At 43.4% G+C, this 27,137-nt stretch overlaps 1 protein-coding gene across 3 annotated transcripts in view; it reads left to right on the forward strand.

Annotated features, from left to right (window-relative positions):
* Positions 1–27,137, forward strand: part of LOC126484137 (uncharacterized) — a 375,463-nt gene that overhangs the window by 344,091 nt on the left and 4,235 nt on the right. For all 3 annotated transcript variants that reach the window (XM_050107520.1, XM_050107518.1, XM_050107519.1), the window contains exon 7: positions 5,937–7,954. In XM_050107520.1, the coding sequence (XP_049963477.1) occupies positions 5,937–7,954 (2,018 nt within the window). The remainder of the gene's footprint in view (positions 1–5,936; positions 7,955–27,137) is intronic.

Here is a 27,137-nt window from a genome sequence, read left to right on the forward strand (position 1 = left end):
CATTCTGTCGTAACTATTTGCTTGTCTGTTGGTTTTTAAGGTGAATAGTCTTATCACACGTGGCCCATCTTGTTAGATGCTTTTCAGAGATTATGGTCTGAATATGGTCACTTGGACAAGAGAATATTTCCGAAATTTGTAAATAAATAATTACTGCCTTGCGCACTGGTTTCTGTCACACAGTTGAAAAGGATTGCTGTCATTCAGCTATGACATAAAAATTATTTCATTCGTAGCTGTCTGAAAGAACACATCACACCTTATCCAGTAATGTTCGCGCACATTCTCAACAAGATATGGCTACAGGGCACACTGCGAAAGGCGGCAATTGACCCAAAATAATGAAATGTGTGAGGTCATCCACATAAGGGCGAAAAGGAATACTCAAAAGTTCGGGTATACGATAAATCACACAAATCTAAAGGCTGTCAGTTCAGTTAAACAGTTAGCGGCTACAGTAACTATTACCCTACATTGGGGAATGATTACAAAGATAATATTGGAGCAAAGCTAACCAAAGACTGAGATTTAAACGCATAACACTTAGAAAGTGCAACAAGTCTATTAAAGACACTGCCTACACTACGCTTGTCCGAACTCTACTGGAGTACTACTGTGCAGTTTGTGATCCGCATCAGATAGAACTGACAGATGATATCGAAAAAGTTCAAAGAAGGGCGCCTCGGTGTGTATTACCGCGAAACTGGGGTGAGAGTGTCACGGCTGTGATAGGCAAGTTGGGCGACCGTCTTTAAATTCAAAGACTTTTTTGTTGCGACAGGATCTTTTCACGAAATTTTCAATCGCCAAATTTCTCCTCCGAGTGCGAAAACATCTTTTTGGCACCCATCAACTTACGGAAAAATGATCGCAGTAATGAACTAAGACACATCAGAACTCACATGAAAAGATTTAAGTGTTAGTTTTTCCAGCGCGCTTTCGAGAGTGGAACGTTAGAGAAACAGCTTGGACGTGTTAGACGAATCCTCTAGCAGCACTTTAAATGTGAACTGCAGAGTAGTCATGTGATGTAAATGTTAATGCGCGTGCGCAGTGAATGAATCGAAATCCTTCTAGCAGACGCTAGCCGTCCCATTGTTAGTGTGGTATTCAAGTCCAAGTTGAAGAGTGTTGACAGTCCACGCAGTAGCGACGGTCACAGCCGACATACCTAGACGTTGCTGCGACATCTAATGGCGTGAAGTTAGTATTGTGTGCCGGCCGAAGTGGCCGTGCGGTTCTAGGCGCTGCAGTCTGGAACTGCGAGACCGCTACGGTCGCAGGTTAGAATCCTTCCTCGGGCATGGATGTGTGTGATGTCCTTAGGTTAGTTAGGTTTAAGTAGTTCTAAGTTCTAGGGGACTGATGACCTCAGACGTTGAGTCCCATAGTGCTCAGAGCCATTTGAACCATTTAGTATAGCGTACGAGACTGTGACAGTACCTGTCGATATCCTGCGAGATGTTACATTCCAACACACATGACTTAAAACGACGAATATTTTCTAGACGATGTGTTAATAAAATATTTATCTTTGTATTACTTCCCTAAAGCCTGGCTTCGACACTCAGTTTACGTACCTTTACAAATATGGAGGAGTCTTGTGGAGATACACAACAACTTCCTTCTAACGCGACCATCGGCCAACAACTATTTCGGACACTGAGAAAACTGAGAGGTCTCAATCGATATAGGGAATGAAGAAATCTCGTGTGAGCATTGACATATGATCGTTATGGTGTAACTGAAGGCAGTTGACGCAGCTCTTCGCTAACTGGGACAATAGTGCTTTACAGTATCTACGTTCCATAAATATGCACATAAAAAAGCCAGAAAGACGCTTACGCTACATATCTGTATAACGTCCCTGGGCGTATAAAAACATGTTCTTAACTTTAGTTCGGGTGAGAATTACTTACATTTATTTGAAACGGGCGAGATTTTGTCGTCGTGGAAACAGCTTCAACGCTGCCACGTCATTCCCCGAACACTATCGAACTCACCAAAACAGTTTTTTCCCCCTTGACAATCACAATATCTCGCTCGGTAACAGATCTTTCAAAACTTCGATATCCAGTTGTATCTGCTGTAGTGTCCTGGACTGTGGGGTTTGGAATGAAGTCGATGTTGTAACTCATCCCACAAGTGTTCCACGAGGTTCAGCTTGGGACTCTGGGCAGGGCTGTCCATTTCAGGAAAGTAGTCGTCCACAAACCACTGCCACATACTTGCTTTTTTATGAGAGTGTGCGTCGTCATTCTGATACAGCCATCATCTCCGAACTGTTCTTCTACCGTATTCAGTAGAAAACGTCACTGAATGTGATCATATCCTTTCGCAGTTAGCGCAATAAGGTGACCATAACCTATCCTCGAAAAACACCACCATACAGTAACAACATCTTCCCGTATTTTACTGTTGGCTCCAGATATTATGACAGATGCGTTCTCCAGACATTCCTGTAACCCAAAGCCATCAGTCGGATTGCTGCAGGGTTTAGCTTGACTCATCACTCCGAATTCCTCGTTTCCAGCCATGCAATGTCCAGTGATAATGCTCTCTCTGAGACGACATTCAGCATCAATTATAGAAACACGAGGGCTGTTCGGAGAATGAAGGACGATCGGTCGTGAAATGGAAACCGCAATGAAAATCCGATGAAACTATATGCAGATGTACTGGGCAGTGTCTTCAGTATTCCCTTAGACCGCGTCAAATCGCTATTCTCAGTTCTGATCGAACCGTGACCGCATAAAGGTGCCTACAGACTGTCTTCCACCAATTATGGGTGCCTACCGAGAGATTTCGTCTGTTTTTATGCAACCCCACTCAAGGTAACTATCACGGATTTCCTTATTTATAACAATTCTCGGACACACACTGCAGGACCAGTGAGAATTCTCCTACATCATTTTCCACGGGAAGTGTTTGATCACCCACCATACAGCCCGGACTTGGCTCCTTCTGATTTTCATCTCTGCTCAGATGAACTGCTGGCTATGAAGACAACAATTTCGCTCAGACAGTGAGTTGCAGCCCCCCGTAGAAAATTGTGCACAGGAGGCTGCCTTCTACGACGAGGATATTGGAAAGTTCGTACAATGCTACGACAGATGTCTAAGTCGGAGCGGCGACTATGTAGGCAAGTAGCTGAAAGGTGTAGCAAACTCTTACAAATAAAACATATTTGATTTTTTCAATGGTTTCCATTTCGCGACCTATCGTTCCTAACTTCCTGAATAGTCCAAGAATATTCCTTATGAGGGGCTGTTCGATCATTGCACCACATTCTCTTTAACTCCATAAGCACAGTTATGCTAGTTGAGCCGATAGTAACCCTTGGCAACTCACGAGTGATTCCTTCCCCTGATTTCATGAGCTCTTTTAGAACCACCCTCCACAATGCATGACGGTCCCTGTCCGCCAACACATAAGGTTTCCTGGGTCTTCGTTTGGTTGTGTTCCTTCCTTCGCGTTTCCACTCCGCAATCACATCGCCAGAAGCCGACGAGGACAGCTGTAGAACGGTTGAAATCTCCTTGCTGGATTTGTTACTCAGGTGATATCCAATGACTGGTCCCCATTAGTAGTCACTGAGCACTTCTGTTTGATTCATTCGGATGTTACTGCTCCGCTCCCGATAAAATAATGCTCCCAACCTACTTTTATATGATGAGGTGACAAAAGTCATGGGAGACCTCCTAATTTCGTGCACAACGCAGTGCAGTAGCTCGACATGGTACGCGCTCGGCCAGTCTTTCGAAGTCCACTGCAGAAATACTGAGCCTCACTGCCTCTACTGCGGTCCATGAAAGCGATTATTTTGGGTATAAGTCTACCTCTCGATATTAACAGAGTCTTCCGTCGGTTCTTGGTAGAACAACATTATAATAAATGAAAAGCACCATTTTGCTTTTGTTCAACAATATTACTTTTATTGTTAACCGGTTTTCGGCTTACTAGGCCATCTTCAGACATTTACTGAGTATTATAACCAAAGAAGTTAAATGTTAGCAAACAACATTGGAAGAGAAGTAACACATCTAGACTGAAGTAGAAACATACAGTAAGTAACATATTTACAATGAAAAAGTAAAAACTGAACAGTACATAAATAACAATGGAGTAGACAGGAAAACCTTCAGCACAAAATACGAATAGCATGCCTACATAACAGTTTCTATTAATAAAAAAAAACTAATAAAATAAAATAAAATTAGTACTAGACACGGATGCATCAGGAGGTATAAACATGGAGAGTGATACACAACCAATTAAAGAGACAGTAATCAATGTAACTACAGAATACATAAGGAACTTAAGCAATAACATTTATTTATTCCTGTTTATCTTATTGATATTTCATACCTCCTGATGCAGCGTTGTCTAGTATTAATTTTATTTTATTTTATTAGTTCTGTTTATTAATAGAAACTGTTATATAGGCATGCTATTCGTATTTTCTGCTGAAGGTTTTCCTGTAAGCTCCATTGTTATTTATGTACTGTTCAGTTTTTACTTTTTCATTGTAAAGATGCTACTTACTGTATGTTTCTACTTTTTCTAGATGTGTTACTTCTCTTCCAATGTTGTTTGCTTACATTTAACTTCTTTGGTGATAATACTCAGTAAATGTCTGAAGATGGCCTAGTAAGCCAAAAACCGGTTAACAATAAAAGTAATATTGTAGAACAAAAGCAAACTGGTGCTTTTTATTTACTACCTCTCGATTATTTCTCATACATATTAGATGGGATTTACGTCTGGCTATTTGGGTGGCCAAAATCGTTCTCTCGTAATGACCAGAAACTTCTTCAAGCCAATCACGAACAACGGTAGCCCGGTGACATGAAGCATTATCATCCATAAAAATACCCTTGCCTGGATACGATGTCCATGAATGAATGCAAACGGTCTCCAAGTAACTGAACGTAAGCATTTACTTTCAATGAACGGTTGAGTTAGATCAGAGGACTCCGCCCATTCCATGTAAATACAGCCCACACAATTATTGAGCCCTACCAGCTTGCTCAGTGCCTTGTTGACAATTTGGGTCCATAGTTTCGTAGTGTCTGGGCCAACTTCGAACGCTGCCATCAGATCTTACCAACTGTAATTGGGATTCATCTAAACAGGCAATGGTTTTCCATTTGTCAAGGGCCCAACCGATATGGTCATGAGTCAGGAGAGGTGCTGCAAACGATATAGTACCCTTAGCAAAGACACTAGCGTTGTTCGTCTGCTGCCATAGTCCATTAACGCCAAATTTCGGAGCACTTTCTTAATGTGTACATGTGTCGTACGTCCTGCATTGTTTTCTGAGGTTATTTCATGCAATATTGCTTGACTGTTAGCACTGAGAACTCTCTCATATCGGTCGTTAACTGAAGGTGGTCAGCCACTGATTTGTCCATGGTGAGAGATAATGCCTGAATTTTGATATTCCCAGCACACTCTTTATATTGTGAATCTCGGAATATTTAATTCCCTAACCATTTTCGTAATCAAACCCCCATGCGTCGACGTGTAACTGTTATTCCGCGTTCAAAGTATGTTAGTTCCCGCCGTGCGACCGTACTGACGTCGGAAATCTTTTAGGATGAATCACCTGAGTACAAATGACCGGTGTGCCAATGCACTGCCCTTTTATGCGCAACCGCCGTCTGCATATGTGCGCATTCACATCGCTATCACATGGCTGTTGTCAACACAGTGCACTGTGGGCGCTGATGACCACGCGGTTTAGCGCCCGGAAACCTCAAACCACACACACTACTTATGACGGTTGGTGCTCAAAACTTCCGATCAGATAGTGTATGATACAGTTAAAAGCAATTGTATTTGTTTTACTCTGTGTCATATTTTATTATTTTTACCTAAATTAAAAGTACTCACCACATTTCGTTGTACTTTATTGTGCCCGTGTATCTTTGCAGCTGTGCAGACGCAGGCTGCGTGGGCGTATTCCCTTGACGTGAATCTTCTGGCTTCCGGCTACAACAGGCCAGAAGTAGGGAGTGCTGGCAGCGGCATCTTCCTAGGCCGCAACGGCGCCGTCCGGGCGATCATGCCCAACACCACGACCAGTCGCCTCCTCGTGGGAACTGTGCCGAAAATGCAGCGCTGCCAGGAGACCTTCGCATCGAGGGCTCGCAGCCGCCGTGCCGCTCTGGCTGGTGAAGGCGAAGACGATGATAACAGTGCTGTCGAGCGCACTCCTCTGTCCGCTTTCCACCACATTGTTCGGCAGAGGAAGTTCGGCCACTTGGACATGGACGTCGCCGAATCTTTGGTGGACGAATCGGCACCAGCCTTCATTCACCATAAAATGTACGACCAAGCAGACGACGCAGCTGAGGCTGACGACAATTCCGGGCCTCCGTCTGGAGAAATAGAGCCCAAAGTCCCTCCTCATTTTATGGGTCTGCATCAGACGGACCAAGTCGAAGATGATGAGGAAACTAAAGACATATACGAAACGCATGGGATGGCAAGTGAAGACGCAGGAGACAGGGCTGCATTACAGAAAACTGAGGAGGGGAAGGATGCGGAGGAGACTCTGCACAGTAATTCTCCATATGTAGATGAACAGAAAGTAGACATCCCGGAGAAGAAAATACCTGCCAGTACAAGGACTGATCCACCCGATTATAATGAACCATCCACGAACCCAGACCTCTTAAGGCTCTACCAGGATGAACCTGAGGAGCAGTTTCCAGAAGAATTTTTAGAAATAGAAGTCCCAGAAAGCTACGAACGTCCTTTTGAGCCAGAACGTGACCAAGAATACTTCAAGCTTCCAGATAAACAAGAAATTCTACTCGCGGATGAAGGAAAGAAAGAAAGCCGGGAAGAGTCGGATGAAGAAAACCAGCAGTTGTTGACTGCTGATGACAGCGCTACAGCAGCTGCTGACAATGCTGACCTGACCGTTTCTGGCGGTGAACATAATGCCACTCAAGAGGAGATAGAAGCTACTGTAAAGAAATTCGAATGGCTGGTGGAAGACAAAGAAGAGCCGCTCCCACGTGACTCTCCCGAACGAAAGGCGGACATTCCGTCTGCACCAAGTGCTGGCAACGAAGGCGAAGAAGTGCCCAGAGAGGAGCATATCGACGATACTGATGATCTCCTCGCGGATGACCATGGTTTGCATTTGATAGATGATGGAGGGCAAGGCGAAGCAGCGCCAAGAGAGGAACACGTCCACGATACGGAGGATATCCTCGCCGACGATCATGGTTTGGCTGAATTACATGACGATGAAAAGGCAGTAGCTGAAACTGATGCCAGTCCAAAACAGGACCTTGAGGGTGCTGGGGATCAGTCTGAAGCGAAAACACTGACAGACAGTGAACAGCCTGCAGAGTCAGAATGCGAATTTAAGAAACCTGACAAACGCGGAAAACTGAAGTGCCATCGCAGAGATCGTGTCAAGCGAAGTAAACGCCCACGGAAGTGCAGGGCGAGACCAGAAGGACAGAAACCGTCTAAAGAGCCCGACGGTGTCGTTACTGATGACAAGCCCGTGGTGGAGACTTCAGAGAATGTCCCCGAAGACGTCGTTGAAGACACCAAAGCGGAAGAGCAGCCAGTAAAATGTGAACCTGAGGTCACCACCAGCGAACCTAAACGTCCCTGTAAAAAAAGAGAGCGTCGTGAGAGTGGCTGTCCAGCATTCAGCGATGGAGTTCTGGACGACGGGAGAGTCAGCAAGAGTACGGCAGGGCTCTTCCTGAAACGGGACCATCTGGAGGTGTACAAAACCTTCACGCTGAGCACAGAATCGCTTATCGAGAATAGTACGGTAGTTCTGTGCGACGGTACCTTCTGCTGCAACTTCACCGTGGTTCTGGAGGTGAACGCTGAACTGAGTCAAGCGAGGTACGCCTACCGGCTTGCAGTCTTCGATGGTGTTCGTTCTTTCGATGGCGTCGCTACTGGTGGTCTACAGGTAAACAGCTTGTCACCTATCTCCGTCATAAGATAAATATCTAAATGTTAAAAAGTCACAATACACTGAGTAATTTCCTATAAAGCTACACGCATTCAGTAGACAGCATCCCATCCTTGCCCTGAAATGTAATAAAACACATGCTCACAATCATAGTTTCCAGTGTGATTGCAAGACACACCGTGAGATACAACTTGGTAAAGGCTCTCGAGTACAACCAAAGACTGTGTAACAACCACTCTGGATTTCATCACCCACTACAGTCTCTCAGTATTGTACAATTGAGAGTACTCCATGTTTTGTAACCCTACGGCGGCTTGTGATACAATTCTGTATATCAGGCTTTTAGGCTATCCACATACCGAAAAGATGGGACCTGTACATCCTTCCTATGTTCTCCCAAAAGTCTGTGAGTCTTATTTTTTCTGCGTTCACTGCATGAGGTTGAATTGCTTCGCTATCTTGTTGGTTTTTTAAGTAAACTGTCCTCCGATCTGCTTTTCAGGTTCCTAATCATAAGTTATAGTGAGATCATGTTTTCAAGCTTTCGCATGATATGAAATGTGTATGAAAATCTTTTCTTCTTCATAAGCATTTCGATATAAGCGTCTTGGGGCGAGGAGAGCTTAAGTCTTGACAAGTGATTGAGCGTTAGTTGTTTTAAATCTCCACAGACACGAATTCTGCCAACGGGCTTCCAAAGAAACACTAACGGAAGACGTATTTTCCTTCTTTAATGACATTTACGCGTTTTGACTGTTAACTACTAATTTTACATAAGCATCATTTCAGGTGTATAGCCTTTTCCAAGTGCAAGTTGACAGGCCACAAATTATCCGGCATGTGTAAATGATAGGTTAGCGTCGTAATAACACGTATTTCTTCTTATAAACCCGATTGACACTGCGTACTGTGTATATTTGATATGCTCTCGTATTTTGTATAACGACGACTGGCTTATGAGACAAGACATGTATTATCCCCTCACTTTGATATTTCAGCTTTCTGTTGAGAATGGCTGTAAAGCCGAAATCATGATTATGTGAAATAAACGAGTAGCAATTTATAGTCAAATGGCGGGGATTTCTGTACAGAAAGCTGTACATGAGTGTCCCCCAGGAAAGAAAAGTAATTAACCAACGGAGAAGCCCGCAGACTTGTACCACGGCCGCCACTATTCCTAACGCACTGAGACTATCTATTTCAGCTGCGAATGAGTGGCGGAGACGTGAATTGGGTGGGAGCTAAGGAAAGATAAAGTGGCGGTTGGTTTCAGTTGAATTCGTGCTACGTAACTGGTGGCTCATCCGAGCCCGGATTCGAAGAGAGATCAGAATTATTCATATAGGAGAGCAATATCGTCGAAAGGGACGACAGGAAATATTATTTCACTTATCAGTCTCTTAGCTAATTTAATGTGATCCGCCAGGAATCGAGTTCCTCTCCTGCTCCATCCTCATTATCTCAGAGTAGCACCTGCACCCTACGTCCTCATTTAATTGGCGGATTTATTCCTATCTCTGTCTTCCCCTACACTTTTTTCCGTCTACAGTTCCCTCGAGTACTGTGGAGGTTACCCCTTGATGCCTTAACTCTCGTTCTGTCATCCTGTCCCTTTTTATTCTCAGTGTTTTTCAAATGTTCCCTTCTTCGCCGTTTCAGCGAAAAACCTCCTCTTCCCTTACCTTATCAAATGGTTCAAATGGCTCTAAACACTATGGGACTTAACTTCTGAGGTCATCAGTCCCCTAGAACGTAGAACTACTTAAACCTAACTAACCCAAGGACATCACACACACCCATGCCCGAGGCAGGATTTGAACCTGCGACCGTAGCGGTCGAGCGGTTCCAGACTCTAGTGCCTAGAACCGCTCGGCCACCCCGGCCGGCTTACCTTATCAGTCTACCTGATTTCCAACATTCTTCTGTAGCACCACACCACAAACCCTTCTATTCCCTTCTGTTCCGGTTTTCCCATTGTCTGTCGTTCACTACCGTAAAATGCTGTGCTCCAAACGTACATTCTCAGAAATTTGTTCCTCATATTAAGGCCTACGTTTGATGCCACTAAACTTCTTTGGCTCACGAATGCTTCCCTTGCCTGTGTTAGTCTGCGTCTTATGTCCTCCTCTCTCCATCCACTATGCGTTATTTTGCTTCTAAGACAGATCCTTAATTTCGTGTTCCTTACGACCACCGATTCTGACGTTAAGACACGCGGTGTTCTCAGTTGTTCTACTTCTCTTTACTCTTGTCTTTCTCCAGTATACTCTCCATCCATAATCTGTACTAATTGCGCTGTCCATTTCATTCAGTAGATGCTGTAACTCTTCTTAACTTTCAATAATGATAGCAATGTCATCACTGAATCCTCTTATTGACATCCCTCAACCCTAAATTTTAGACCCACTATTGAATATCTCATTTATTTCTCTCATTGATTTTCGATGCATACATTGAGCAGTAGGGGCGAAAGACTGCCTCCTTATCTTACACATTTTTTAATCCGAGTACTTCGTTCTTGGACCAAAACCTTATAGTCCACTGGTCCACTCTCGGCTCTTGTACATCTCCCATTTTCCCGTCTTTCCTCGTAGCTTACTACTATTTTTCTCAGACTTTTGTAAACCTTGTGCCACTATACTGTGTTGTACTCTTGTTCTGATTTTCCCTCAGTCTTGTCCCCATTATCAAGCGCTGTTTCAGAATTGACTCTCTTGTACCTTTATCTTTCCTAAAGCAAAATCTTCATCTAACAAACCCTCAATTCTCTTTTCCATTCTTCTGTATATTATTGTTACCAGCAGCGTGGATGCATGAGATGTTAAGCTGTTTGTGCATTAGATTTTATACTTATTTATGATTTTAGAAATTCCATTGTACTGTTATCTATCCATTCTGCTTTATTTGATCATATTTTATGTCTATGTGGGAAACTAAGGGAATGGAACTTGGAGAAGTTGGAAGAACCAGGGGCAACTGAAAGTTTCAGAGAGAGCATTAGGCAACGATTGACTAGAGCACTGCGAAGGTTCAAATGGTTTAAATGGCTCTGAGCACTATTGGACTTAACATCTATGGTCATCAGTACCCTAGAACTTAGAACTACGTAAACCTGAGGACAGCACACGACACCCAGTCATCACGAGGCAAAGAAAATCCCTGACCCCCACTGCGAAGGAATATAGTAGATAGCGACTGGGAAACTTTAAGAGATTCAATAGTGAAGGCGGGAGAGGATCAAATAGGTAAAAAGACATGGCCTAGAAGAAATCATTAGAAAAAACAGGATGTATGGAATTTAATTATTGAAAGGAGAAAATATAAAAATGCAACAAAGGAAATATAGACGTCTAAAAAGTGAGTTTTCACGGAGTGCAAAATGTCTATGTAGGAATAGCTAGAGGAAAATTTAAGGATTTAGAAGCATATTTCACCAGGTAGTTGATAGATACCACCTACAGGAAAGTTAAAGAAGCCTTGGAGAAAAGAGAAGCAGCTGTATGAACAGCAAGACCTCAGATGGAAATCAAGTCCTAAGCAAAGGAGAGAAACCTGAAAGGTGGAAGGAATATGTAGCGGTTGTCTACAAGGGAGAGGACCTTGAAGGCAACATTAAAGAAATAGAGAAGGGCATAGAGGAAGATGACGTGGAAGATATGGTACTACGAGAAATCGAAACAAGGTTCTGGAGTAGAAGACATTCCGTCAGAACTACTGATAGCCTTGCAGGGCCAGGCATGACAGAACTCCTCCATCTGGGGTGCAACATATATGAGACAGTCGAAACAAATCCATTTCCAAAGAAAGCAATTGTTGACAGGTGTGAAAGCTACCGATACAAGAATGAAAAAAACGGTAGAAGCCGATCTAGGTGTAATGTAGGAATACTCGAGGCATTACTGACCTACGACTTCTCTTGTAAAACCAATGGCAAGTCTGAGAATCAAGGGGCATGAAAAGGAAGCAGTGGTTGAGAAGAGAGTGTCACAGGATTGCAGACTGTTCTCGATATTATTCAGTCTGTACATTGAGCACACAGTAATCGAAACCAAAGAAAAATCTGGAGCTGGAATTAAAGTTCAGAGAGAAGAAATAACAACCTTGAGGTTCGTCGATGACATTATAATTTTCTCAGAGACAGAAAGGACTCGGAAGAGTAGATGGAGGGAATGCACAGTGTCTTGAAAGGAGCATATAAGACGAACATCGACCAAAGCAAGACAACAATAAAGGAATGAGGTCGAATTAAATCAGGTGATACTGAGCGAATTAGACTAGAAAATGAGACACTTAAAGCAGTAGGTGAGTTTTACTATTTGGGCAGCAAAAACCTAATGATGGCCGAAGTGGAGAAGATATAAAATGTAGACTGGCAATGGAAAGAAAAGAGTTTCTGTAGAATAGAAATCTTTTAATACGGAATATAACATGGATTTAAGTGTCGGGAAGACTTCTATGAGGGTATTTACCAGGAATGTAGCCATGTGTGGAGGTGAAACATGAATGATAAATAGTTTAAACAGAAAGAGAATTGAAGCTTTTGAAATGCGGTGTTAGATTGGTAGATCACATAACTGTTGAGGACGTACTGAATAGAAATGGGGAGACAAGAAACTTGAGTTAAAGAAGGGATCGGTTGATAACACATTGTGAGATATCAGGGGATCACCAGTTTAGTACCGGACCGAAGTGTGTGGGGTAAAAATTGTAGAGGAAGGCCAACAGATGAATACAGTAAGCGGATTCAGAAGGATGTAAGTTGCAGAATTTATTCGCAGACGAAGAGGCTTGCAAGGGACAGAGTGCTGCATCAAAAAAGCCCTTTGGACTGAAGTCCACAACAACAACAGCTTCAACATGTGCTGCTTACCGACTTCATTTTCTTCTCCTATTAGTTCACCACACTAGTCTTCCTCCTCATGACTGGCTCGTATGGGCTCTTTCCACCTCTCTGCTTTTTGTTCCGCATTTGGCAGTGGAATTCCCATTGCTCTATTAATGTTATAACCCTTGCTTTTAATTTACCGAAGGTAGTTTTGGCTTTTCTATACGCTGAGTCATTCCTTCAGACGACCATTTCTTTCCCGATTTATTCACATTTTTCCTGCAACCATTTCGCCTTGACTTCATATTTATTTCATTCCTAAGTTGTTCCCACGGCTGTATTCCTGTGTCTGTCTCAACTAATTTGTGGTTCCTCCTTCCGTCGATTGATTGAAGAATTTCTTATGTTACTCAAGCTATCTTCGGAATAAGTTTCCTTCTACCTGTTATGACACATCGTGTTGTGAACATCCACTAAGAACGCTACGTGTGGTGACATGCTTATAGGCGGCCGCGCAAGGCCCGGAACAATGAATGAGTCTAAATGTCATTAATGAAAATGATTTAAGTGACTGATTCGAACCTTTCAATGAGGATCAAGTGACTGATTCGAACCTTTCAATGAGGATCAAACATATCACTTTTACTTCGAGGTATCCAAAGATTCAACCTCGGATTAAAGTGCCTAAATAATTACAGAAACGATGTAAGCCCTGTAATAATAATTTCCTACATACAGAGGAACTGAAATCTGTAAACAGATTCCGGCTGCCGTCATTTTGTGAGGAATTAGAAAATTGTTCATTATGGCGGCGATCATTAAAAAGATTCAGTTCTAAAAGGAGCATCTTCTTTGTCTTGAGGCCCGCAAAAACACATAGAATCCCGCCGACCCAACGACCGCGGCTACGTCATGTTCGGAAACTTGTGGTGCGAAAAGGAAGCGGCCAGTTCTATGGCCCAGCTGGCGACAACTGTCCGCTTGACCAACTAGCAAGTTGGCACCAGAATACTTTTTTTAGCCGTGGGCACACTAGTGTGAGCTGCCGACCATCCAAAAAAAAAATCCCTGAATTTCACTGCTCCAGCCCATTCTACAACGTCTTCTTGGAAAGTCCACCAGCTGCCGTCTCGGCAACTGCGTCGTATCCGTAGGTACACTCCGCCACGCTGCGGTAAAGTGTAATGGTTTGCGATACCACGGGAGAGCAGCAACGTGTTAAGGTTCACTGAAACCTACCAACCATTTTCCGTTGCTGAAACCTAGTTTTCGTTGTTCAGTATTCTCTCTCTGAATTGTTCCGGAGTTAAACTAGTGTAGTTATAGTTCCATACTCTCTCTCTACACGTCGTTCAGTGAATCTGTGTGTGTCAGTGGAGGCTGCTCTCGGTTAAAGTATGTTGTTCTGTTGTAATTTCAGAATGTATCTTTTGGTGTGTTTCTAAATCTCTTATTTTTGTTGCGATTTCTACCACCTTTCTCACAGTATCCATTCAAATCAGTGGCTCCTTGTAAGTACGGTCGTAATCCGTGCCTCCTCACGGTCTGTTGCTAGATAGAATAATAACATGACATATAATAACACTAGATCCCCATAGCCAATCAATACTTATTTCGCCCGCTATCTGGGTCAAGCTGTTTCCATTCAGGCATCCTATTACACGAAAACTGTGGCAACCAGTTTAGGTGAGGTAGCCCACACTACCTGATTGTCAAATATCAGTGATTGCCCTTTTTAGAGTCGTTCATTCCTCTTCAACTGAACTGCCTACTGTGATATTCCTAATCGCGACATCCACATTCGTAGCGAATTGGAAACGTGTCTCAACATTTCACATTAATTCAATGCCCCACATCCTTCCACATTATTTATTCTCTCTAACTCATTAGTCTACTCTTCATCATTACTAAATTGTGATTTGAGTGTATCTGCTCCTGAGTACATCTTACAATCTGATATCTGTTTTCGGAATCTCTGTCTAGCCGCAATGGAACCCTGCTGATATGTTCTCGCGTCTGTGAGCCTTTTCCAAGTTTATATCCTCTTCCTGTGATTTTTGAACAGTGTAATCTCAATTATGCTCTAAAATGTACTGCAGAATTCAATAAGTCTTTCTCCTCTCTCATTCCTACGGGCAACGCTATGTTCTCCAGTAACCGCGAAGGGTTGTGATAGGAGAGCGACGATGACAGGCGCCTCGCCCAATGAATGACCGTGTTTTTGTTCACGGCCAGGTGAATATAGGAGTAACAGGCACGAGACATACATGTTGCAGCTCCGTATCAGAAATGTTACGTCCTTGGAAGTTGACGGCGGGAGGGGATGGGTTGGCAGCAGGTTATAGTTGTCCCATATCTCAGCGCCTGGCTGAAAAGGTAGAAATGAAGTACGAGCTCCGCTTGACGCAGCACCATTTGCTGCTTTAGCTTGGCTTGTGACTCCTGTCTTTCAAGCTGTCTGTAGCTGTTGTTTTGCATATTGTTTCTATTGCTGTTGATGTTTTTGCTATTGCTGCCTTAGTTGCTGCTTCCAAACTTGAAGAAACTCGGGATCCATGTATGCATTCACTGAACATGCGTGGCGCTCAAATTACCTGTCGTTGAAATGTGGCTGCAGTCTTCGTCGCAGCTTTTGTAGACATTGTACCAGTGTACAGTGTTCACAGCTTTTATTAACACACAGTTTAACAACCACGAAACGAGCTGCAGTTCATAACAGCCTGACCGAGCTGGGTCAGCGTGAGCGGACAAACTTCACTGTAGAAGAATGATAGAAGATAGTCCATAAAGCCTCGCAATAGTTTTCATTTGTTTACTTGTTATTTTAACGTGGAAATATTAGGGCATATCGCCATCTCTTATATTCTCTGGCGCGTGGTGACAGTATTCTCTGCCCAGCTGAGATGCTATCTGACGATACCCTCAAATCTGACTCCGTTTTCAGAAATGGTGTTGGGATACCGTCGAGCAGAACAGAAGGCTCCTGTTCGCGGAATTCTGAACTTTTTGATTTTCGATTGGATTCCAGTGAAGACAAATATAATTCCTCTGGACGATCAGACTATTTATATCTTTAGGTCTTTCACTTAATTAGTGCTGGAGGTCTTCGGCGTATTTACAGAAGGACAAAATCGACGATATATCATCGACATACAAGGAAAACAAAAGTTGGCCTAAGACTCACTCCAGCGGCACTCCTGAGAGAACAGGATTCTAGGACGATTTTTCATCCACACAGGCGACGACACACTGCTGTTCGTTTTTCAGGTAGCTTAGCATACAATCTTAAAATTCAGTAGACACATTTTTCTGACCAGTATGTCAAAGCTGACACTATCAAATCTTTCCTGAAGTCTAGTAGTGTCAATATTGTTACATTACAGTTGCACAGGGCATGTTTCAGATCATCAGTTAGCCATCAGTGCTCGTGATGTGGTGTTTACGGAAACCGGACTCATATAATCATATAGGTTGCATTCGCGCAGGTGTTGCGTCGTGAACAATATATTCCAACAATACATTTCGACCGTGCGCGTCACGGTTCTGACCTCCATTGTAGAGGCTTAAAAAAATGGGTGAAATACGACTAAGGGGAAGTGAGACGACCTTCCTACCGTGCGACATATCCGCGGTGGTGTTGTGCAGAATTTTGGTGAAATCTGGTGCAAAGTGAGATCGTTAACCCTTCTGACACGAGAAATGAAATTCTGGGTTCCGGCCATTTTTTGGCTTTTGTTCACATTTGCTGTCTGAAGCTTCGTCGAGGCCGAGAGAGGCGTCGCAGGGCGGCCTCACACTACTGCACCATCACAGAGAAAGGCTTTAGGCTTCTTTGAACCAAATTTCATATCTCTGCGTCGTAATGGGAGACAGTTACGGAATTTTGAAAAACTTATCCTTGCATTGTGTTACGCAGTGTAGTTTTTCCTGTTCCATGGTGTGTGTGTGCGTGTGTGTGTGTGTGTGTGTGTGTGTGTGTGTGTGTGTGTTCTCGTTGTAATGTTTTAATCAACTTACTTCAGAGTACTCTTGCCTACAACTACATGCTAATGAAAACATAATGAAAACGTAGTTCCTCAAGCATAAAACTGTACCGTTGGTTAAATCTTGTTATTAAGGTCCGGAACTTCTTTTTAATGAAAAATTTATCTTCCTGTTGCGTTCAGTAACGAAGACAGGGAGGAATTATTTTAGTCTTAGAAAAATAAGGCCACTGTCAAAATAATTACAGTACACGAACCACTCCTGCAAACAGGAAAAGAAATCTTTATTGTATTTGAAATGGACAAATTATGTAATCATACTAGTGGCGTTTGAATCAATTTCACTTGCACCCAACCAGTACTGTGCTGCCTTCCGACCTACGAAGTGAGCAGCGGAGCTGTGACTGTGCTGGAACGTGCCCGTTCACGGTCACGATCCCTCGGCCCGGCACCAGAAGACATTCACATTCGGATGTTGCAGCATCTCTAGTCCTATGACAAGTGCTTCCGCCTGCAAATCTGCATTTCCCATAAGTTTTCGCATAGCCAGGCTTATGATCTTATTTTTTAATTCGAAACACGCCTACAACACTTGCTGAAGGAGGAGCGTCCTCCGTACAGTGCACAAATGAGGCTTCGTAGCTCACCTCCGCTACTAGGTGTTAACATTCGTGAGATTTTAAAAGATCAGATTTTTAGTGCACGCTTATGGAGGGGGGGGAGAGGTTGGGGGTCGGCTCTGTAGGACATTTTCACTTAGGTGAACGGCGTACCTGAGCGCAACCTTATTTTCTACAGACATCACTATCGACTATTTTCTGCCGGGTCTCACTTCTTCGACGATTTCGCGGTGAATAGCACGAATAAAATAAACAGAAAGTGCAGGGAAGCTTAGGCAAAATGCCACCATGAAAAATGTGCAGAAATCAAAAGCGAAATAATCAAGGAAGGACTGACTCAGCATATAGAAAAGCCAAAACAACCTTCGGTGAAATTGAAAGCAGCGGAAGTGGCATTAGGTGTGCAATAGGAATTTCATAGTTGAATCAGAGGAGAGAGCAGATAGCTGGAAAGACTACTTTTAAGCCCTCCATCAGGGGGAGGACCTGGTCTGATGACGTGATGACAAAAGAAACAGGAGGGAATTACTAAAATCATTGGGGGCAGTGGCAACAAAACGACTGTTCCCGTTGGTGTGTAGACTGTTTGAGACTGGCATTATACTTGCAGACTTTTGGGAAAAAATGGGAAAATTGCAACAATCAACAAGTGTGAGAATTACAGAACAAACGGTTTGACAGCTCACTCACTATCATCCAGATATTAAAAAGTAGGAGACTGCAACGGGCTGGACATGTGGCCAGAATGGAAAACAACAGAATCACCAAGAAAGCATTTGAAGGAAGGAACTCTCCTAGCAACAAGACCATTGGGCCTAACTCGTACGAGGCGGAAAGATGACATAGAGAAGGTCATCGCAGCATTAGGAATTTCTGCAAGGTGGAGAGGCTGCGAGAGACAGAAGGCGGTGGAAGCAGATCGTTGATGCAGTGCGTGGTCTACAGGACCTATGATAGCTGAGAAGAGAAAGAGAGAGAAACATGGACGGTGGGGGGACCGGAACTGGAGGGAATCGAAGCATATGAGATGTGATGCTACAGAAGAATGTTTAAAATTAGGAGGACGGATAAGGTGAGGAACGAGGAGGTGCTCAGCAGAATCGGCGAAGAGAGGAGTATATGGAAAACACAGAAAGAAGGCACAGAATTATAGGACATTTGTTAAGACATCAGTAAATAACTTCCATTGTACTAGATGGACTTGTAGAGTGTAGAAACTGTAGAGGAAAACTGAGATCGGAATACATCTAGCAAAAAATTCAGGACGTAGATTGTTAGTGCTACCTTGAGATAAAAATCTGTCAATGAAAAGTAATTCGTGGCGGGCTGCATCAAACCAGTTCAAAGACCGATGACTTAAAAAAAAAAAGAAAAAAATAGTCACAGCTGTCAAAGGACCTGTTTATTCGAGCAGCGACTTCCGCACTGTCTCTAACACCACTACTCGTTGAGAATAAATAACGGTTTCCACATTTCCATCGAAAACTTGATGCACATGAATTCTGACAGCGAAAGAAATTCCTTCCACCATGCTTACGACTCCGTCCCTCTGCTCTCCTGTTCGTCGAAACTGCGAAATACTTTGGGTTAACACTAGATATTAAACCCCGCTGGTCCTATATTACAAAAAGTTATGATCGTGTTCTGTATGTCGTACTCGTTCCTAAGTGGCACCTCACGGTGAGCAGACTGGACAGTCCTCCTTAGTTTGTATGATTCTTTAGTCTGCCAAAATATTGCTGTTGTGATGTTCTGCTCTGCAGATACACTTCTCGACTGTTCTATTCATTCAGCCACCCATGTTATGTTCCCTTTTCAAAACTCCCTTGATATCGCATAGAAGGCAAACTCAGCTTCCTCGTTACCTCTTAGAGTTCGCTTTCGTATTCTGCTGGGAAAACTTCATCTCGAGTTACCAGCTACGTTTCAAAGAGAAGATAGACTTTCTTCCTGCCCCCTCCCTCCCATTCTCACACCCACAGGCAGTCCCCTCTCTCCTCCCGTGCAAAGCACTGTATCAATCTTTGAGTTAACTCACACCCCTGCCGAAGAACACTCGACCATCCACTACACATTTGTGGAGCTCCGGAGCAGCGTGAGGACACCTTTATCTGCACAAGCGGCTCTGAGGATGACCATTTAGGATGGCTCTTATAAAACGTTTTTCAGTAAAATTGGTAATATTTCTGGAGGTACTTCTCAGTTTTGTTTCATTCTGTGTAAAAATAAGGAATGCCGGACATTTGCCACACTTGCCCCTTCGCCAGGTAGCGATCCCTCAGGTAAGGGACGCCCTTCCTCGTACTTCTTCTGTCCGCTTTCATACCGCCGTCTCCACACATACTCGATACAACCGGTACGTAAGGGTCCTTCTTCTTTGACATCTTGGCGAAATACAGAGCTTCTTTTCCGAAATCGATATATTTATATCTTTTGGGAAACGAAAGCAATTCCGACGATTATGTCAGTATGTAATTAGTTCTGCCAAGTATAAATATAGATCCCTCTGTCTGTGCGGTAGCTTCCTTTCACGCTTACTGATTGCGATAGAAACAGTCCATCGCCAAGGGAGCAACAAGAAAGGAACGTTGTAAACAGATTGCGAATGTACGCTAATCATTTCTTTTTGATCGCTGCTTTTGTGCCTACTTTAATTACTACAACTGCATGCCCAAAAAACAATAAGGAAAGAAGATATGGGTATTTCAATGTTTGAAAAGAAGAACGACGTACTCCATATTAATTTACTCTCTAAAATCCGATATCCCTTGCGGCGAAACATTAATTAATAAAGTGTAGTGGCACAATGTTCAAAACATGACTGAAAGTACGTTCATAAACGGAGATAAGAACATCTAAGATTGACATGTCATGTAAAGTTGACGTACAATTTTAAAATGTTAGAAATAAGGAAATGAAGTAATACTGAATGCTATGCTTGTACCATACGTTGTTGTTCTACATTGTTTAGCTCTGGTATTTACAGGGTCACAGACAATGCATGCTAGGTTTTGGAGGCAAAAGCAGTAATTGTAATGATCTCCACTACAACAGAAACAAGAAACACAACTTAAGGAAAAATAATGTAATGTGTGTTCCAGCTCACAAGCGACATTGAAGCAGGTAGTGACTTAGTATGGACAGAGGTTATATTCGACAGCCGGAATAAATTAATGACTGGCTTCTTTTACCAACCTCCGGTCTCAGATGAAACAGTTGCTGAACATTTCAAAGAAAACTCGAGTCTCATCGCAAATAGGTACCCTACTCATACAATTATAATTGGCAGTGACTTCAATCTACCTTCCGTATGTTGACAAAAATACATTTTCAGACCCTACTGTAGATAGAAAACAACTTCCATAATTGTTCTAAATGCTTTTTATAAAATTATTTTGAGCAATTAGCTCACGAGGCCATTCAAATTGTAAATGATTACGAAAACACACTTGACCTCTTAGCCACAAATAATCGTGAGCATCACGACGGGTACAGGAATTAGTGAACACACAGTCGTAGCGAGGCTCAATTCCATAACAAAGAAATTCACCAAATCTAAACGCGAAATATACATCATTATAAAACCAACTAAAAATGCTGTTGACATCTTTCTAAGAGAAGGTCTCCAATTCTTCCAAACTATGTAAGTGAAGACCATATGTGGCTTCAGTTCAAAGAAACAGTATCAACAGCACTCTAGAGATTCATACCAAATAAATTATTATCAGACGGAACTGATCCCCCATGGCACACAAAACATGACAGAAAGCTGCTGCAGGAGCACCGAAAAAGGCACGTATAATATAGATATTCTGGTCCTTTGTTAAGAAAACCAGCGGAAACGCTGAGTAAGTACATTTACTGCGGGTCGAGCGGCGAGTGAGGAGAAGGAGGAGGAGCAGGAGGAGGGGGAGACAAGAGACCCAACCCTTCTGAGCAGGTAAAATCGTGGCAAATGTCCGCCGAGGCAAATGTCCGCACACCAATATAAGCTTCTTGTAGTTTGGGCTTTCGAGTAGAAGGGGAAAGGCTGCTTTAGTGCTTTGAGAATGAAACCCATAAACTTCACAATGTACTTTGTTTGGTTGATGAAGTAGTCTGTTGCCTAATGTTGCACGGTTGTTTACATCTATTTCCGTAACTGAATGCGTTCTGATTTCACAGACCACATTGCTCAAGTGACATGAAGCAGTCACTGAGTACAAGGCAGATAAAGGGCAGAGCGAGCCGTACCGTTTCTTTTCCATGAGAGAATGCGGTCCGCTCCATAGCATTTTACTTTAGAAAGAAGGAAGAAATTAAAACACTCACAGTATTTCCGTATTCAGTTCCTTTACAAGAGATGATAGCCATTGCCTCACAAAAGAAGTACAACACCCAGATGAGGTGGAGGAAACGAGATGAAACTTCGCGTATTGAGAGGATATTTGGTGTTATTTCAGCAATTACAGTGATTAAACTATCGAGTCACATTCACAGAGAACTTGACAATGTATGCCCCCATATCAGTGTGTCGTTGCTCACCCTCTGGAACAGATATAGCAGTGATTCAGTTGGGAAGGATGTTTTAACCCCATTGTATAATTTCCTAAGGCAAGCTGGCTCACAATTGTTATAACTGATAGCGTCCAGACACTGTGACTGGAACGGAATTGACGTTCGGGATGGTCCGACACGTGATCTGTCAGAGTACAACCTGAGGTTCTTGCTGGCCACAGGAGCACATCAACGTCACGTAGACAGTCCATAGAGATATGTGCCGCGCGTGGATGAGCATTGTCCTAATGAAAAATGTACTGCGATAACATCCATTGAAAGTAACACGCTAAGACGCAGGATGCACATTTCGTATCGTTGTGCCATCATGCCATCAAGCCGAAATATGAAGTCATGCACCATGTCTCTTCACACCATGACGCCAGGAGTAACTTTGTTGTGTCTCTCACCAAATCGCAGAAATAGGACTTCTCCCCAAGTCGCCACCGTACTTATCGACGATGGTCTTCCACGGTATTGCAGAACGACCATCCTTATACCTACAGAATGCGCAGCCATTCGTGTTAAGGTGTTAAACGTACCTGTCAAGCTCCATCACGTCTCCCACCTCGCCATGACACAGAGTGTTGCAGGCTGTTCGTTGCTTGTTCTAGGGTGGCAGGCACACGTGTAAAGTAGTTACAATGTGCTTGGTGCACAATACGGCTATCCTCCCTTGTGGTAGTCAGTGTGGTCAACCACGACTTGACGACGAGTATGCCTGGCCTGAAGCCCAACACCCGGCCACTGTCACATCTGAATGCTGCAAAAACCAGGATGTTGCACGATTCGACCAACCGGCCAAATATAGACCCACAATGAGGCCTTTTTGTACCTCTATCTTATGCTGATTCCGCTGTCTCTCACGAGTAGGCGGACCCTCCGTGTCGTTCACAATGATCACTCAACACCTGACCCAGCTAGCGTCCCTTATATATGCTACTAGGCCTGGAAGCAATACTGAACGGGAAGAACGCTAATGTAGTATCTGTGTGACCATCTTTATAGCGATGGTTGCGGGACTCGGCTGTTCGATGATGACGTCAAATTAAAAACCTTTCAGCCGTCAATTTACAACCTTATTTTATTAGGCAAGCAGTTTCGGCGTTTTGTTACGCCATCTTCATGCCCTATGTACTGACACCAATGGTACGAGTATGAAATAAGTATCCAAAAAAGGGGGCGTGGGGCAAGTCTTACATACATGGTAATATGTAATATTATAACAATAACAATATCAAATAGTATAGGAAATTACATATAGTTAAGGGTAAATTAAGGAATAAAATAACATAAGAGAACGGTGCGCATCATAGGAACTTAAACTAGTGAGCAAAGTATATACATCAACTAATCGTAAGAAAGGAATCTACGAAATGTAGGTCAATATTTCACGTTACGCATAGAGAATCACGGTATAAAGCTAAGGCAATTCCCGTGAAACAACTGGAAGAAAATAATGTAGTCATGTACTGAGGCGTCCAGACTGAACACAAAACGTTTGATTACATGCTGTCATATACTACACTCCTGGAAATGGAAAAAAGAACACATTGACACCGGTGTGTCAGACCCACCATACTTGCTCCGGACACTGCGAGAGGGCTGTACAAGCAATGATCACACGCACGGCACAGCGGACACACCAGGAACCGCGGTGTTGGCCGTCGAATGGCGCTAGCTGCGCAGCATTTGTGCACCGCCGCCGTCAGTGTCAGCCAGTTTGCCGTGGCATACGGAGCTCCATCGCAGTCTTTAACACTGGTAGCATGCCGCGATAGCGTGGACGTGAACCGTATGTGCAGTTGACGGACTTTGAGCGAGGGCGTATAGTGGGCATGCGGGAGGCCGGGTGGACGTACCGCCGAATTGCTCAACACGTGGGGCGTGAGGTCTCCACAGTACATCGATGTTGTCGCCAGTGGTCGGCGGAAGGTGCACGTGCCCGTCGACCTGGGACCGGACCGCAGCGACGCACGGATGCACGCCAAGACCGTAGGATCCTACGCAGTGCCGTAGGGGACCGCACCGCCACTTCCCAGCAAATTAGGGACACTGTTGCTTCTGGGGTATCGGCGAGGACCATTCGCAACCGTCTCCATGAAGATGGGCTACGGTCCCGCACACCGTTAGGCCGTCTTCCGCTCACGCCCCAACATCGTGCAGGCGGCCTCCAGTGGTGTCGCGACAGGCGTGAATGGAGGGACGAATGGAGACGTGTCGTCTTCAGCGATGAGAGTCGCTTCTGCCTTGGTGCCAATGATGGTCGTATGCGTGTTTGGCGCCGTGCAGGTGAGCGCCACAATCAGGACTGCATACGACCGAGGCACACAGGGCCAACACCCGGCATCATGGTGTGGGGAGCGATCTCCTACACTAGTCGTACACCACTGGTGATCGTCGAGGGGACACTGAATAGTGCACGGTACATCCAAACCGTCATCGAACCCATCGTTCTACCATTCCTAGACCAGCAAGGGAACTTGCTGTTCCAACAGGACAATGCACGTCCGCATGTATCCCGTGCCACCCAACGTGCTCTAGAAGGTGTAAGTCAACTACCCTGGCCAGCAAGATCTCCGGATCTGTCCCCCATTGAGCATGTTTGGAACTGGATGAAGCGTCGTCTCACGCGGTCTGCACGTCCAGCACGAACGCTGGTCCAACTGAGGCGCCAGGTGGAAATGGCATGGCAAGCCGTTCCACAGGACTACATCCAGCATCTCTACGATCGTCTCCATGGGAGAATAGCAGCCTGCATTGCTGCGAAAGGTGGATATACACTGTACTAGTGCCGACATTGTGCATGCTCTGTTGCCTGTGTCTATGTGTCTGTGGTTCTGTCAGTGTGATCATGTGATGTATCTGACCCCAGGAATGTGTCAATAAAGTTTCCCCTTCCTGGGACAATGAATTCACGGTGTTCTTATTTCAATTTCCAGGAGTGTATTAAAACTTATACCACTTCCCGAATGAGGTTTTCACTCTGCAGTGGCGGAGGTAAGGCTATGAGGACGGGCCGTGAGTCCGCCGCTCGTGGTCGTGCGGTAGCGTTCTCGCTTCCCGCGCCCGGGTTCCCGGGTTCGATTCCCGGCGGGGTCAGGGATTTTCTCTACCTCGTGATGACTGGGTGTTGTGTGATGTCCTTAAGTTAGTTAGGTTTAAGTAGTTCTAAGTTCTAGGGGACTGATGACCATAGATGTTAAGTCCCATAGTGCTCAGAGCCATTTGAACGGGCCGTGAGTCGTGCTTGGGTACTTCAGATACCTGCGAAAGGCAAAGGGCCCGAGTTCGAGTCTCGGTGCGGCACACGGTTTTAACCTGCCAGGAAAGTTTCTTATGCCACTTACTGGAGGACAGCCGCATCATTATCTGTATCATCATTAAGTAGTAATAATCAATAAAAGGAGAATAAAACTTCATCAGTGCAATTCATGGATCACAACTCAGGAGATGCAACAATTTAATAAAACATTTCTAGTGAATCAAACTATGAATCTAACGCAAGACACCGTAACGAATTTCCACTAAGCGGTAAGTATTGAAATCTGGAAGAGATAAAACCACAATATCACGAATGTGATAAGTTTGCCAGTAACAGGCGTGTGGCTAGGTGAGATACTAAAGCATAAGTTATGGAATAAGCATAAAATCGCTACGGTGCATACGCAGTATATCAGAAAGACACAATTACAATCTGAACAACCAAATGCGTTTGCCTCTACATGTCATGTAGCACTTAAACAAGGGAAGAGAAAAGATAGTATGATATACGACAGAACACCATCTGAGCACATGTGTCGGAGTATCATGAGATTGAAAATTGACGGCTAAAAGGTGTTTAATTTGACTTCCTCTAATGCAGTATGGTGGCAGTTCTACCTGTTACAGACAAATGTAGTTCTAACCATTTACTTACACGCTGTTGCTGTGTGTGTGTATGCACGTAGAGCCACAGGTGCTTGACTTTCTTTGTCAGGTAGTGTATTATTTGGATATTTTTCATGTGACGTGATTGGAAGTAAACTCCCATTTGCCCAACATACGTTCATAATTCGCCGATGTCTAAATTGACTTACACAAAAATTCGACATTAGTTTTTCTTTAACTTGGTAATCTAATGGGAAAATTACTCATTCCCTAATAGGAGTTAAGGAACTGCATACAAGAATTTATGCAAAGATGAAAGCAAAAGAAATTATTCTAGAAGTTTGGTGGAGGTTCATAAGTGAAACTTAAGTTGAGGGCAAATTGCTCTTTCCTAATTCTCAGAAAATCATTGCTGTAGAAGAAGACAATCGGATCCTGATAAATCAACAAATAAAAGAAGCGCTAAGGTTGATGCATGGAATCAAACACCGGTTGGAAAGGGTCTGCGCGGGCATAAGCAGTTGTGAGGAGGCAAGAATGAAACAACATAAAATCCAACAAATCAGTAGCACGTATTTTCTTTGACGACCTTTAAGCATAAGTAGTTTCCTGAATGAAAACTGAAAGAATGTACGACAATATTCAAATTAATTCAAGTGGCTTTCGAATAATCCTAGAAATTACCAACAAAATGACTTACAGTTTAATACTAGTAAAATTAGAGTATTTTTTTTTACCAGAATTCATTTAACTGACAAATTTCTTAAGACAGATCCTGCACAGTGGTGTGAACTCAAATTAAAATTTTTAAAAGGATAATTATTAAACTGAATATTGTAATTGATCCAACTAAGGGTGGCAACAAGCTCGTGTTGTACTACAATAAATAATTTTCCCAATAAGGATCAACGTAATTAGTACTTCGGGTTGTGAACCGAGTACTGTTTTCAAAGCATAGCGACTTATCAAGGATTAACAACGTTTAAGGACAATGTGATCTTCTCGTCATATTGGCCTCGTGAACAATGTATGTGTTATGTTTAAGAACGATGTTATTAACGAAATTAGAATTATATTAATACCTTCAGATGAAGGTATTAATATAATTCTAATTTCGTTCTAGAGAGCTGCAGGTCATCGTTGGTGTCTGTTCTTTCGGACATGTCCGAAAGATCAGACACCATATCCATATAAGTACGATGTTATTAAAGTTAATACAGTAATATCAGTAATTAACTTCAAAGTAGTGAAGTTATTTGTTAATGAGATACTTCCGAACAAAGTGTTAGAAATAAAAGATAATATGTTTATGCGACTTTTGGTTTTTTTCCCAGTGTGGTGGCCTA

Source organism: Schistocerca serialis, chromosome 6, assembly GCF_023864345.2.
Source record: "Schistocerca serialis cubense isolate TAMUIC-IGC-003099 chromosome 6, iqSchSeri2.2, whole genome shotgun sequence".
In the NCBI taxonomy this organism is placed as follows: Eukaryota; Metazoa; Arthropoda; class Insecta; order Orthoptera; family Acrididae; genus Schistocerca; species Schistocerca serialis.